Source organism: Heloderma suspectum, chromosome 3 (assembly GCF_057233095.1).
Source record: "Heloderma suspectum isolate Gila_16-S chromosome 3, 16-S_ref, whole genome shotgun sequence".
In the NCBI taxonomy this organism is placed as follows: domain Eukaryota; kingdom Metazoa; phylum Chordata; class Lepidosauria; order Squamata; family Helodermatidae; genus Heloderma; species Heloderma suspectum.
Window position 1 is genome coordinate 298,635,243 of NC_139460.1, and position 16,140 is coordinate 298,651,382.

Here is a 16,140-nt window from a genome sequence, read left to right on the forward strand (position 1 = left end):
GCAGTTAAAGTGACCCACCCTAAATGTACACGGCATGCCCCTCCTCCTCTCTTCCACGCCTCCGCATGAACGGCGGCTTTTCCCGTCCTCCTCCAGCGGCAGCCCTGACCGCGTCGCGCCTTCTTCGCCGGGATCTCTCCGACTGTACCGCAGGGGGCGATGTGGGCACGGCCTTGGCTCATTGACTTCTTACGCCGGCGGCGTGGGGAGGGCTCCCTGGCTCTTCCCCTCCCTCCTCTTTTCCTGCGCTGCCGGCGTATCTCCGTATTCGCCACTGAGGCGCGAGGGAGCCGGGAAGTTTCCGGTGCCATTGCGGGGCAGGACTTGCGGCTGGTGCTTGAAAAACTGTTGGCGGCGCTTCTGCTGCTGTTTCTGCCCCTCCGCCCTGCGACCTTAAAGCAGGCGCCTGGGCTGTGCCCGAGTTGTTTCCAGGTGAGGTGAGCAGAGACATTCCTTGCCCTTTTTTTTTTTTTTTTAATTTGGAGATCCCTCTTGGAAAGTGTTGCGGGTGCCCTGCCTAGGTGGGGTGGGGTGCGGAGGCTTTGCGGAAAACTTTGGGGAAGTGGTGGCGATTCGCCTTCCTTTCCCCAGAGAGCTCTTCCCTGCCCCCGCTTTCTTTTCCCTCAAGAGTCTGGCAGCATCTGGAGAGAGGAAAATCAGTGTCTGGTGCTTTCTGTGCCTGGCGGGTCTGTTCTTCCAGCGGCGGCGGCGGCAGCAGCCAGCCAAGAGCAGAAGTCTTTTCTTATGCTCAGGGTCTCTCTCTTTTCTTCTCTAGGATGGCATGGACTTAGGCAGCGACCCCTGCAGCAGCCGCTCCAGCTCGGAATCCAGCTCCAGCAAAGTGACCCCTTGCTCGGAATGCAAATCTTCCCCATCCCCTACCGGCCTGGACTTGGCTGCTTTGGAGGACTCGGAGGAGGACTCGGAGGAGGAGGGGGACTTCCAGGTGTACAACGAGAGGAAGGTGACTGATGTGTGGGAGGCGGCGGCCGGGGGCTATGCCGGCTGCTGTGCCAAAACCTCCCCTGCCAGGAGGAGTTTAGCACAGGAGCTGGAGGAGGTGAGGAGGACCCGCCTCGCCGTCCCCACCATGCCACCACCGGCTCCCCATGGCAACCCGCCTCCTCAGCATCACCCACCCCCACACCACCCCCATCACCATCCCCTGGATCTCCGGCACAATGCCAACGTGGTGCCCTCCGGCCGCAGGACTGGACACAAAGCGGGTGGGGGCTCCAGCAAAGCCCCCCACCTCCAGAAAGGCCAGCAGCTAGGGGGCACGGGGAGCAGGCTCAGCGACGGGGGCCCGCTGGTTTCCTTCCACCCCTTGGAGAACTCCTCCGGGGGAACCGGCTTGAAAGAGCAGGAGCCTCAGTTGCCCACTATGGATTGGGAAGCGCTGGAGAAACACCTGGCGGGCTTACAGTTCCAAGAGCAGGAAACCCGGAGCCAGAAGGGCAACTACACCTCAGTAAGTTGGCTCCTTTTCCTTCCTTTCCCCTCCCCACTCGTAAACCTTCAGAAAGATGTCTGAGGAGGGAAGTGTTAATATCAGTGGAATTATTAGTTAGGGAGAGCATGCAGTGAGTCACTTCCCTCGCTGAGGGAGGGCTTTTCTTTATTCCCATAGAAGGCAATTTGCAAATGGGCAGCTGCGGTGACTTGGGCTGGGATGGCTTTTCATTCCCTCTTGCTCGCTCTCCTCCCTACAAATATGTCACCGGTGGTGCTTGCAGAGAAGCTGCACATTGTGTGTGTCTTGTGTATGAGACAGAATAGCTCTCTTAAGCTTTGAAGAGGGAATTGCTGTCCGTGGTCTCTTTGTTCGGCAAGGGAGGGGAGCTGCTTGGCTCTGGCCTGGCCCGGCCCGGCCCGGCCCGGCCCTGGGGATGAGGGAGTAAGGAGGAATCAGGCTGGTGACCCTTTGTGTGGCCAGGGGGGAGGGGGGTTCAGAGCTACTTCCTGTTTCTTATCGGAGGGACACCTGGCTGCATTCAGAAAAACCAGACAGTGTGGGTGGCATCAAGAGGAGGACGAAGAGGAGGAGGAGAAAAAGAAAAACGTAAGGAGGAATCCTAGCCAAGCTAGTACATGTCCCAGTGTGGATTTGCCCCAGCGAAAAGGGTTTGTACTGTTCGGATGCATGTTTTCCTCTGTAGCAGCTTCCTTTCAGAGATGCTGCGCTAGTTGTTTGCTTTTTTTTTATGTGCACCTTGGCCTATTAAGAATGCCTCGTCTAATCTTGCTAATGACTATCCTAACATGACAATATGCTTGTCATTTTAATACTTTGCCTTTGGGGTGTGACTTGAGGATCCAGAGCCCTCCAGTTCCTGGAGATTGGGTGCAGTGCACTTTGACTGTAGGGCATGAGGATAAGTAACTTCATTTTGCAGCGTAATTGGCATAGCTCCCTCCAGCAAGAGAAGGGCAAAGGAAAGAGGACTTGTTTTGTTTCTTCCCTAGTAGAATGGAACTGGCACTAAATATCTCCCCACTGTCACCCCTCTCTGCTTTTAATAGCTGCTGTCTAGCTGGCCTTTTTCTCAGCATCCAGCTCTTAGTATAAATATGGGGGAGGGGTCATCTCATTCAAGGGAAAAAAACCCATGTCCATCTGGGTTCCATATTGAATTTTACAATCCTTTTTTAAAATACAGATCAGATATAAAGTCAGATTATATAGCTGTGTATCCCAGCATTTTTCACTTTAACAATAAGCAGTATGAGGTTTAGAATTCAACAGTGGGAGATGCTGATGACACTGCATTTTAAGTGTGTTCTAGTTTTGGAGACAGTGTTTTGGGAAAGACTATTTTGCCTGTAGATAAGAGAATTTAGAGACATAACTGAAGGACTGAAATGTCTGGCTTTGTATGATGCTGGGGCAGGATTTCCTGTGTTCTGCGAAGGGACTACTTCCCACCGATCAAAAATATTTTTTTGTTTTCTAGGCTTAGAAATCTCTTGGACGGATGCTACATGAACAGGGCTCTAGTGGTAGATGTGGCATCTGTTTTTTCACTTTTTAGCTGAAGTGAGTGTTTGTTAATGAGTTGGGACAAATGTTCAATTCATTTTACTGGAATCCTGACTGAGAATTTGAACTCGGAGCTGTAGTAGCAAAAAGGCCCTCCATTACCTGTCCTCAAGCATTAATATATTGTGATTTTATAGTTAATCAGTGTGTGAACACGTCACCAAAAGGTTTGATTTTGAGACGTATTTGGATTTTTAGCCTGTATTATAATGAGGAAGGTGCAAGACAGGTTGCAGCAACACTGAAAAATACATACATTCTAATGATGCAACTTTGAGAGAGAAAGACAGAGAGTACGTTATAAAATCCCAGCCTGTTTTAAAACCCCAATTACATTCTTTCCCCTAACATGCAAGAGAATTTATTGAAGGGCTAATTCAGAGGTTTAGTGTGCAATCCTGTGCACATTTAGACAAAAAAAAAGTTATTGGACAGATTCAAAATATAATAAATAAAATTTTTAAAGTCCTACAGCTCCCAGCATTTTGGCTAGCTGGGGCATGCTGGGAGTTGCAGGACTTTTTCCGTCTAAACATGCATAGGATTGTGCCCTTAGAAACTGACAGGGTACAGTCATATTATGTGACTGTACCACCACAGATTTTATGTAGGGTGCTTCTTCCTTGAAAAAAATCCATCCTGAAAATTAGGGACCGTATGAAAAATGAACTACTTCTATACTTGCTAGGCTAGAAACCTTGACTTAAAAATGGTGAGTTTCACTTTTTAACATGGAGGCACTTTCAAACTATGAACTTTATGGTGTTTCAGTCAGGATCCGTCCTGAACAATTGAATCAACTTTGAAACTGCAATTCCGACATGTAAAAGCACTGATACCGCTCATTGAGAATGTGCGAGCTTCCTGTATTGAAAAGTACCATGTTTGAGGTGTAGTGGCAGTGATATGAAAGTGCTTTTTGTGGTAGATGTTCTGTGGTTGTTTCAGACATGCAACAGCACTTTATAAGTACTGAGTGATACATTTGCATGTGTGAACTCATCAGTATAACACTTCTGGAAGTTGCTCAGCCTTTGATGAGATTTATTTTATTACATTTCTATACTGCCTGATAGCTGAAGCTCTTTGAGCAGTTCACAACGATCAAAAACCATAAAATACAAGACCATAAAATACAAGACTATGAAATACAGCATAAAAATAAAAGAATAACCAAATAGGACCTAGCCATAGTGGAAAGAATTAAAATACAATACTAGATTTAAAACAGAAACTGAAAAGCTAAAATGCCTGGGAGATTGCAGGGGAATGGATTCAGTAACTTTCAATTGCCTTGACTTATCTCCTGAACTGCTTTCTCCAGTGCAAGTCTGCCTGAGGTTTAAGATCAGCATCAGAGGCCCTGCTCTCTGTCTTATTGTTACATGGGATTAGATGGATGTGTACAAGAGATGGGGCCTTTTCACTGGTGGTGCTAAAATTGTGGCATAGGCTCTCCTTGTGGAGTTCCGCTGGGTTCCCTCTTTTTGTGTTCTTAGGTGCCTTTTTATTTCAACTAGCACTTACTGTAAGGGTGAAGAAGCTCAGGCCTGGGACACAATCTGGCTGGGGTCGCAATCCAGCTTCTCCAGATGGCCATGCCCCTTCCCTTGGCCGCACCCCCTCCCCCAAACCACCGATCGCTTGGTGGTTTTCTGGCTTTTGTGCAGTTTTTCCCCATTCTAAAAGGTTGATATTTATTCATTTATTTAATAGCTCTATATACCGCTGAACATATTTAAAAATATATCAAAGTGGAAATGCCTCTCCTCAGGCTTAGTTACTGGCACTTGGGGCACAGTCCTATGGGGACAGGCAGGCACCTCCAGACTCGGAGACGACCACCTATCCAATGCACAGTGGGAGCAGCGCAGAGGGGATCCTCTCCTTTGCACTCCAGCTGCCCTGCATTTGCAGCTAGATGGCTGATTTTGGCTGTCTAGCCGTGGGATGCTGGAGTGGGCGGTGGGGAGGCTGGACGACGCATAGGAAGGGTCGTACTGGCACTCCCCACCCCCTTTTGCCCCACTCCACACTGCTCTTATGGGCCTGGAGCCCAGGGACGAGAGGCAGTGGGGGAGGGGAGGTGGTTCTCCAGGAATTGACCTCGGAGCACAGCTCTGAGGTCGGTTCCCAGAAACCGACCAATCCTATGGCTGACTAGCTGCTGTCTAGCAGCCATAGGATTGTACCCTAACAGCTTTAAGCTACAATGAGCCGGTATATTAGCTTTGGCTATTGGGCGGTATAGAAATGTAATAAATAAATAAATTTTGCATTTTTGGCCCTCCCCCTTTGCTGTTGGCTGTGCTTCCTTTCAGCTTCAGCTGAAGGGATTCCCCAAAATGGAATTCAGCCCTCAGGCCAATAGAAGTGCAACACCCCCGATTTGCTCTCGAATGATCTACTGTTTTATTGAATGTTATGGATTGCTGTACACACAGTTCAGTCTTACATATGTCTACTCAGAAGTGAGTCCCAAGTGATATGTTTTAGTGTTCCTATTTCAGCATCATTTACAGACTGTACATTTCAATATTGGGTATAATTTTGGTTGTACTGTTTTAACCCTTTGTATATGCCATTTTGGGTGTTTTCAACAGAAAATATAAAAATAATAATATAAGGGGGTCCTTCATGCACATGTGATGTACAGGCAGAATAATCAGAAAATTCTTAGGATACAATCCTGTGCATGTTTACACAGAAAAAAAAGTCCTACAACTCCCAGCATTCCTCAGCTAGGATTTACTTCTTAGCAGACATGCATATGATTTGACTGCAAATTTAAAATCCAAAGTCGTTACAAGCACAGGCAGGCATGGCTATTGGAATTTTTTTTTCTTGTATTTTTTTAAACCCTGCATTAAAAATATATATATATCTTACTACATTCCCCAACCCAGTGCCCTCTAGATGTGTTTGACTCCAAATCCCATCACCCCCAGCCAGCATGACAAATGATCAAAGATAATGAGAGTTCTCATCCGAAACATCTGGAGGGCACCAGGTTGGGACAAGCTTTCCTACTACATGGGGAAAATGTAGTATCATTACCAAGGATAAATTCCCATCATACCATGCATTTGAAAGTAGACTATGCCATGCTAACAGAATAAGTATTTGTGGCACAGAAGCAGTATTTCCATGTGTAATAGACCCCATTATTTCATGTGTAATGGATAAGCCTGATTCCTCTATTTGTTTAAATATACGAACTGACCCAGCTTTGGATGGGTTGGAATAGCCCTTAGTTTGATACAGCCTTCAAACAAAGTTATACAGCTGTCAGAGTTGGACGCACTGTGCCTGCCCTGTCTGAGTGAAGCCATGGCTACCAGAACCCCTAGGCGTGGCCCTTGCCTTGGGTCACCCCAATAGCCCTCTGAGGGAGGGGTCTGTCTACTCCACTCCCATGAATGGGGTCTGCTTCACAGCAGAGAGTGGGGGGCAGCCACATAACTCTGTCCCACAGGCTATTCCCTCCTGGTATCACAGGATGTTGAACTTCTTTCAGCCCAAGGGCTGAATTCTGTTTTGGAGAAGCTCTTGAGAGATGCGTTCCAGTGTTGGGTAGGGCCAAAGGCAAAAGGCACAGACCAAAAATACCAGCATATGTTCGCTTAAAGCTCTTACTACTGGCAACGATAAGCCTTAGGGGAGGCATTACAACCGTTTATTGGGGGGGGTGAACCCACACAAAAGCCAGGGAACCACCAAATGAAATAGTGGGGGGGCAAGGGGGGAAGAGGTAGGGGTGGGGCCATCTGTGGACCTGAAGGGCTACATTGGACCCTGGAGCCCTTGGTTTTACACCCCTGCTGTGTCAGCCGGGGAGCTATGCTCTAGTTAGGGACGTCTGCCAGCTAGTGACTGAAAATGGTACTGCATGCCTCAAACATGGCCACATTAAAGTTAATTAGGGCGCAATCCTATCCAGATAGGTGGCTGCCTCTGAACTCAGAGGCAACTGCCTATCCAAAGCAGGGCAGGAGAAGCACGGAGGGGATCATTCTCTCTACACTTCTTCTGCTCTGCATTTTCTGCTAGACAGCTGATTTTGGCTGTCTAGCCACGGGGGGGGGGGGGTGAGTGGAGGAGGAGGCTGCTGTATGGCACATAGGATGTATCGTACAGGTAGTTCTGCCCTCCCTGCCCCGGAATGCCCCCAGCCATGCCCCTTTCCATCCGCTCCGCACTCCTCTTGCAAGTGCGGAGGACAGGGCTGTTCTGCGCTGCCTTGGAGGCAGCACGGAAGTGCGGGGAGGTCAGTTCTCCAGGAACCGACCTCAGAGCCCGCACTCCAAGGTCGGTTCCCAGAAAATACCATATCCTATGGCCACAGGATTGCTCTCTTAAAGCATTAACAAAAAATATCCCCGATACAGACCCTTAGAGTCTCCTTATTATGCACACCAAGCGTCTAGGTTTCACAGTCTTGGAACTATGGTGCGGACAGACAGGCACACATCCTCTTATTATTATAGATCGTCCCTTTTCCACTTCCCTTGCAAAACAATGCCTTGAATCCTAAGTTGCTCTTCTGCTTGCACAAGGCTGCTTATTCTAATTTCTGCCAACTTCAGTCCCCACACAACTTTCCCTGCATTATTCGCAAGGGTCCCCCAATCTTTGGGAGCAGATTTTTGGGGATACGAGGCAGTAGAGGGAAGGGGAAGATAAGAAAGCCCCATTCCTTGAATGTAGGTCTTCACAGAATGATTAAATAATAATTCTTAATTTGGACTGAGAGATTCACTGAATTCATCTACCATTTGTCTCATAGTCTTCTGAATAACAAAAATGACACACAGGCCTAGGTATATGCCTTACACATTCTGGCAAGTTCAGTTTCATTTTGTGTTTCAAATATCTTGCTTCTAACATTTTTTCTTAATTCTCTTTCTCAAATGTTCTAGACCAAATCCTTCCTTGATTTACTTCCATTCAATCCCACTTGTACATCTGTGTATTTGAAGCCTTCTTCATAGCATATGCTGACCTTCCCCAACTTGGCTAAGCAAGCTGGGGATTAAGGGAGTTGTAGTCCAACACATCTGAAGGGTACCAGGTTGGGGAAGGCTGGGCTATGCAATTCCCATAGGAAATCTTATGATTGTTCCACATAGATCATAAAGGGTAGAAGATGATGTATGTACAAACTGTTATGTGTTCATACTTTGAGAAACTGCTGTCAACAGCAACTTCCCAACACAAGAATGTGAAGAAATTTGCATCACATTACAAACTACAGGTGGAAATTGCTCAATTTCCTATAATGTGTAAAGTAATCCTAACAGTACTATCCAGTGTTAGTCCAACTTTGAGTAGACCCACTGAAATGAATGGGACTTGTTAGTTGTAACTAAAGTTTCCTTCATTTCTATTGGTCTACTCTAAGTAGGATTAACATTGGATTCTACCCTAAGTGTCCTGAATTGGTCATAAGAAGTAATACAGCTTAAAAGAAAAGCTGTCAATTAGCATCCTCAAGTAAGACTTATTTTATCATTGTTCAGTGATATTACAGTGGGTAATAATTTTTATTATAGCATATGCTTTGGTATCTCAGATCCCCTGCCTTTCAATGTGTGGCAGGGATTCACCACTGTATCCAGACTCTGTTTCAAGGTATAGAGGTTTTTAGAAACTTCGTAAGGTCCATTGTTGCCAATGTAGAAAAAGCATCATAGATCTGATGCAGGAACTGTCTAGGCTTAAATGGGCCATCTGTATCACCATTGCAGATGGGAATCAATAGTTGGCATCAGCTCTCCAGTGAAACTGGCCACTCTCAGGAGGTAATCTGGAAGAGTCGCCTTCAGGCCGAAAGCATGGGGTTGCTTTTTGTGACTGTCAGAAGATGGTGTTATTTCTTCCTCTTTATCTTCTTCTGTAAATATCAGCTACCTGTTGGTGCCCTCCAGATGTGTTGATTGCAGCTCCTATCATCCCCAGCCAATGCAACACATGTTACATTATACTTTATTTCTATGCTGCTTTTCAGCCCAAAGCCCCCCAAAGTGGCTCACAAATATACAAATACAATATTAAAAAATACACTAAATACAAGTTTAAAGCAGAAATATCACAACAGCTGTTTAAAATGACAACTAAAAACTTAAACAGCTGTTTAAAACGTAAAACGACTGAACACACCTTCTACGTATGCAAACTGGAGGACACCAGGCTGGGGAAGGCTGACCTAGAGAGATGGCTCTGTGGAACTGCTACTCTATCGATACTTGTGCTATTTGCTTTATCTTCTGTCTCACATCATCAAATTTGGCCTCATATTCCATTATTGTTTCCTTCCCATTGGGAGTAGTGGTAATCCTATGCAGTAAGTATATGGTCCTTGTACTTTCAATAGTTCTATCATGACTAAGTTTCACAGGTCTCACTTATTTCAGGTCTCTCCTGTTTATCATGTCTTGTATCAAGCTAAAGCTGAAACAGTTTGAAGGGCATAAACACAGCCAAAGAATTAATGCTGGCTTTGCCAATAGCTGCAAGGAAAATTGTCATACTTTCTTTTACTGAAACCACCTGTTCCAACCCTGTCTCCCCAACACTCATTTTGGGCTGAAATATATGATGGGGGGGAAAATCAAGAGAAACAACAGAGGCATCAAAGGCAGGAAAATGAAGCAAGATCTATTGGAATGTGCATTTAAACAGACGTGAGCATAGGATTTTTTTATTTTTTAAAGAAGACTAATGGGTACCTTTTTGCTTTCTTACTAACTGTATAGTTGCATCAAAAATCTATGTGGGAGAGCAGAAAAGGATTCCTATTCACTCTCGTGCTAGTAAGGTTTATATGGAGGGAGACTTTGGTTATTGCAAGGATCTCTGTGGACTTATCCTTGTCAGTGGGGGCAATGTTTCAGGAAAGGTGGGCATCAGGTTTTGTACTTACTGCAACAATGTCTATAACTGCAGCGCCTTGATGTGATGGAATGTTGTGAGAGCTGGATGGAATTTGGAGAACTCGCTTTAAAAATGTGCAAGTGTGGGACCTGCAGCAATATGCTGTGGTGTATAGATAAGGGGTGGGCAGAAGGTAGATTTCCAGATGTTTTGACTTCAACTCCCAGAAGCACCTGCTAGCATGGCTAATGGTAAGGAATGCTGGGAGTTAAAATCCCAAACATCTGGAGATCTATGTTCTGCCCACCCCTGGTGTAGAGGGCTCCTATTCAGGGTTCTAACCAGCTATTCATGCCCTTTTCCAGGATATTCCATTTCATATGGAATATCCCCACACTGGAGGCATTCAAGACGAGGCTGGACAGCCATCTGTCAGGGATGCTCTGACTTGGATTCCTGCATTGAGCAGGGGGTTGGACTCGATGGCCTTGTGGGCCCCTTCCAGCCCTACTATTCTGTGATTCTGTGATATCCCATTTCATATCCCTCTTCTGTGTGTGTGTCCCCCCACCCGCAAGTGTTTAGCATTCTGTGGCCACTGACCATGCTCAGTACTCATTGGGTTGTTCTGGGATCCTGTCCCCCCTGCACACACTTAGGGTTTTTTCACCTAAAGTTTTGTTGTACTTCTGCAAACCTTGGGGTTCCCCCAAGCCTGCTGATATCTCCCACTTCTGTGTGGATGGTTCCATTTTGGCTGCGCAGTTATCCACACTGAGACAAGAAGTTCACTATTAGTATATAGAATATGTACAAGTAGGAGAAAACATTGCAGTATATTCCCACCCACAAAGATAAGTGCTCTGGTTCATGGCTCCAGGCAGTTTGGTACAGAAGACTTGTAGTGTTGTTCAGGCCTCTTAGGAGGTGAGTTTCAGGAGTGGAGAATGCATAAAGGACAGATGTCTTTTACCTTCTCTCTCCAGCCCCAAGGCTTTATCCCTGCTGTGCTATATAGCCCCAGAAGGCTGCCAGCTATTGTATACATGTATAGGAGAAGGCACACAGTTCTAGAGATGGGAAAGGCATCTCCCTGCAAGCCCAATACCCTCCTCCAAATGCTTTTTCTGGGTGCTTGAGAAGGTAATTTCCTTCTCTTTCTCTGCCCTCCACTTTCTTGGGGAGGGGTGTCTTTCAAACTGACACAAACATGCTGGGCCTCAAACTGCTCTCAGCTATAGACTTGATGTCCTGCTTATTCCTAAGTAGTCATGCAGAGAGTTGACCTACTTACTTATGAGTGCACATGATGCTGGTGCTTACTTATGAGTAGAAATGCTATTTGAAAGTGCTGCTGAGTGATTCAGCCCTGCTTCCCTGCTGAGTGATTCAGCCCTGCTTATTTTTCTGAGCTTTGTCCTGCATAAGTTTGTCCTGCTTGTTTTTGAGTAAACATGCAGAAGCTTGCTCTGCTTATTGTAAGCTTGAGCATCATATCTACTCACATCTGAGTAGACATGCAGAGGTTTTATGTTTGGGATGCTATTTGAAAGCGTTGCTGAGCAATTCTTTCCTGCTTGATTCTGAGTAGACATGCGACTCATGCTTACTTCTAAGCAGACATTCTTCCTACTATAAATTGGTAACAATGGAATGGGGTGTGTGTGGATATTTTCAGCCCTGCCCACTTTTGCCTTTGGCACTGCCCACCACTCAGAGAACTTCTGCAAAATGGCATCAGTCCCTTGGGCCAAAAAGGATTCCTTCTCCCAGCAGTAGCAGAAGACCATCAAGGAAGGGCTGAGGCAGGTCTCCCTAAGTAGAGAGATCTAGAGCTTGGTGTGTGCCCCCTGAAAAGGTCCTCTCCCTCATCAAGCGTTGATTTGGGGCATCTAAGAGAACCCGTTGAAGATCTTAAAGGTCTGGTCCCAGACTACTCTGGCAATCTGCCTGTAAGAAGGACCGTGTGGGCCAGCTGAATGACACAGTTCCTTCGCACACCAGAAGTAGAACTGTCGTAGGCAAAAGCCAAGACATTCAGTATATCCATGTGGTTCCTTTCATAGATGTTTTTGCCAGAGCTGCGTAGGACTAAACAATGGGGAAACAGCTCCCCTGGCATTTTGCAAATATGTTAATTGAGACGTTAGTTGCCAACTGGCTGTTTTGTTGTTGTTTTAACCATATGGTCTTGGGGTATCTAGGTTGATGCTTGAAAGGGGGTGCCAGTTTAGTTTTTCTCACTCCAGGAACATAAAGTGATAGGGTACCAGTAAAGCACATAATCTGTTTTTGTAACTGGGTGACATTTTGGACTGGATAGTCTCTTGAAACCTTTGAGTTCTGTGACCTGATTCAGAAACTCAGCAGCTTGCAGACACACAATATGATGGGTATATCTGTGTTTGCTTGTTTTTTAAGGAACACTTGCCTACATGTGTCCACCTCTATTATTCAGGAGGGGTGAGTTGAGAAGTTTGTGATTCAGATGTCATATTAGCCCCTTATCCCCATTTGTAATATGGATATTACAAAACTGGCCAACTTTATAGGACTATTGTGAGGATGAGTGAGAGAACGGATGTGAAGCAATTGGAATACCTAAAATGTGCTACATAAATGCTAAGTAGAAAATGCTGAAATGTAATAAAATATCATTCCTTCCAGTTGTATGCCACTTGTGTGAGATGTTGTATGTAAAATTTGACCTCTCACAATATGTAATAACGGTAGCTCTTAAGCTGAAGGAGTAAGTGCTGGTTGGGGACTCAAAAACAGCAAATCAAGCATTCCTCAGTTATGCCTGTTACTTCCTTTTATATTGTACAAGTGAATTGAATACTAGTTTCTTCCCTGCTCTGCTGCCTGTGGTGGAAGGAGATTACAGTTCTTCATGTCCCTTTGGCAAGATTCCTTTTACCACTTAATCTGTTTCTCCTACAACAATTGTAGCATCCTGGCTGCAGTCTGGAGGACAAGCAATCCCTTTTTTCTTCAGCTGCCATGTATAAATCACCTGGAGGAGGAATTTATGAATGGTAGATTTGTCAGTACAGAACAGACTTGCATTTCTCTTCTGTCCGTACATGTTCCAATATTTGGTGTAGTATGGAAGGGTTTTTATAATTGGGGTTTATTTAATCTGCTAGTCATGCTAGAAGACAGTCAAATTCGTTCTGGAACACTCACTTAACAAAGGTTATGATCATGTACATTAAACTAGTTTGTTCGTATGCTGGTTGAAGATTAAACAATCTGACATGGTTAGTCATACTTCACATTTTGGAAACAATCAATCATGAGTTTGTATCCAAGGAATAACTGTGAAGTAATGAACACTAAACATGTTTGGAGGGAAATTGGTCTGATAAACAACTGTTCATAATAGAAATTTTGGAGAACGTAATTAATGGCCTGCTTCTGTTGCATTTCATCCCTAATTGATATGCAGCCTTTGTAGCAATATTGACAGCTCTGTTTTTAAGTTGAGCAGGAGACGTACTGCGTCAAACTACCGAAGTCGCTGTATGTGTATCTTATGTTTATTTGGGATAATGCTGACTTGTATGGCAGCTCAGTCCATAAGGAATTTTTGTTTCATCTGCATAGGTGAACTTGGAATAGAAACAGTGATTGTGGGAACAGCGGAAGAAAGAAGGTAGTATGATGAAAGGCAAAACAACTAAATAATTATGAGCATAGTCAAACCAAGCTGAAAACTGTTTAAGTCTTATTGATTTCAGACCTTTTCCAATGGGCCTAACTTTGGCTAGATCATGCAGTTGATATATTTTCTAGTATAGAAGTACTTCTCCATTGTTATCCCCTTCTCCCCACTGAGGGGGTTTTCTCCTAAAGGCTTCTTGTAATTCTACAAACCTCAGGGTTCCCCCAAGTCTACCAGTACCTTCCTTGTGTGTGTGGTAGATGTCGTTTTTGCTACATATTGACTGACACCTCAAGAATTAAGATTGCTGTTAGTATATATGATAAGCAGGAATAATAGCATACAATATTATAATATGCGTGTCATGTTAAAAAGGAAACAGAAATATTTACAATAAGAAAACTGTAAATGGCATAAGAACAGATGTTGCACTATGAGGACTATTAAATTGTGCAATTAGACCAAAAGGTCTGATACATAATTACTGCATACAGATTTGATACACTGCATCCTTTTCTGATACGTTTTCCTGTGCAACATATATTTAATCCTCCCAATAAAAATGTGTAAGGCCTTTGTACACAGTCAAAGCATGCCCCAGCCTAACACATTTTTCTCCATTGTATGATATTTATTTATTCTAGTTAATATATTCCTACCTCACCATTTATTTACAATACTTAGGTACTGCTTAATATGATGCAATGTTAAGTTCACACACAAATACTAAAAAAAAACTCAAAATGCATACATCAAGGCTGTTGAACCTCAAGCCTATGGGCCAAATCTCACCCAGCTGGGGTCCCAATCTGGCCCTCCAGGGATGGCCAGATAGGCCTGACTGCCAGTCATTCCATGGTTTCCTGGCTTTTGTGTGTGGTTTTTCCCCATTCTAAAAGGTTGAAATGTCTCTCCCAAGGCTTAGGTCCTGGGAGTAAGAGCTTTAAGCTAAAATAGGCTGGTGTTTGTTTTTTGCCTTTGCACCCACCCACCACTGGACGCAGCCCCCAAAAGCTTTGCTGAAATTGCATTTGGCCCTCAGCCTGAAAGAGGCTCAATGCCCCTGAAATATATAATACAATATAAAAATAATAATGTACAGAAGAAACAATAAACAGTAAAACAGAGCGGTGACATAGTCCATTGCAAGCTTAGGCTGGTATACCAGCTACGCCCTTATCTGGACAGAGATAGCCTAGCTACAGTTATCCATGCTCTGATAACTTCTCGTCTGGATTACTGCAATGCGTTATACGTGGGGCTGCCTTCGAAAATGGTCCGGAAACTTCAGCTAGTCCAAAATAGGGCAGCAAGACTGTTAACAGGGACTGGCCATCGACTCATATTATGCCGGTACTTTTCCAGCTGCACTGGCTGCCAGTCCATTTCCGGGCCTGATTCAAAGTACTGCTATTAACATTCAGAGCCCTTAACAGCTTGGGGCCAGGTTATCTGAAGGATTGCCTCCTCCCATATGTGCCTGCCCGGACCTTAAGATCATTCTCAGCAGTCTTTCTCCATGAGCCCCTGCCAACGGAAGTGAGGCGGATGGCTACTAGGAGGAGGGCCTTTTCTGCTGTGGCACCCTGGCTGAGGAGTGAGCTCCCTAGTGAGGTTCACCTGGCACCTACATTGTATTCCTTCCAGTGCCAGGTGAAGACCTTTTTATTTTCCCAGGCATTAGTAGCATTTTATTTTCCCAGGCATTTTATTTTCCCAGGCATTCTAGTCTTTGAGCTTTGCTGTTTAAAATCTGTATTTTAAATCTCAGCATTGATGCTAGGTTTTATTCTGGTTATATTGTTATATTGTGGTTTTAATGCTTTTATATTTTGTTTTACTGTGTGCTTTTTGGTTTTAATTTTTGTGAACCGTCCAGAGAGCTTTGGCTATTGGGCAGTATAGAAATTAAATAAATAAATAAGCAAGCTAGGGAAAGGCTGTGTAAACAAATGAGGGTGTAATCCTACAGGGATGGCCATAAGCCTCCGAACTTGGAGTCTTACTGCCATTCAATACAGAGCAATAGGCTCTGCATTTCTGCTAGATGGGCATTTTTGCTTGTCTAGCTAAGGCAACAGGCAGGGTGAGGGATGTAGGCTGGGGAGGCCCTCCCCTTTCCACCCACTGGCATGCCTCCTTCCCCCTCCCTCCAAGCTCGCATTTGTGACCATGGAGAAGCAGCTGGCGGGGCTCTCTTCCCTGCCGACTGCAAGGTGTCTCTGACCTCCGATCCAGGAATCCAAACTATCCTATGGGCTCCAGTCTCTGTCTAGGGGCCATAGCATTGCTCTCTAAGTTGTCTAAGTCTCTCTAAGAAACTTGCCAAAGTTCTGCCAGTCGAACCACACATGGGATGATGTTCCAGAGGGTGGGTGCTACTACTGAGAAGGCCTGCTTTGATGGTTCTACATGGTGACATTCTTATTGGTTGTGGAACAGCCACTGAGGCCCCTTCCAAAGATCTCAAGAGTCTTCTGGATATATGTAGGAGAAGATGGTCGGCTTAGGGTAAAGGTGGAAATTCTGCTGCACCTTTTAGGATAAAAAGTGGATATAA

At 45.0% G+C, this 16,140-nt stretch overlaps 1 protein-coding gene across 4 annotated transcripts in view; it reads left to right on the forward strand.

The window, feature by feature from the left end:
• Positions 1-303: 303 nt before the first annotated feature.
• Positions 304-16,140, forward strand: part of SCHIP1 (schwannomin interacting protein 1) — a 157,043-nt gene continuing 141,206 nt past the window's right edge. For 2 of the 4 annotated variants that reach the window (XM_084847378.1, XM_084847379.1), the window contains exons 1-2: positions 304-437; positions 776-1,471. In XM_084847378.1, the coding sequence (XP_084703504.1) occupies positions 782-1,471 (690 nt within the window). In that variant the 5' untranslated portion in view covers positions 304-437; positions 776-781. The remainder of the gene's footprint in view (positions 438-775; positions 1,472-16,140) is intronic. The other 2 variants (XM_084847377.1, XM_084847376.1) reach the window with 1 other exon arrangement.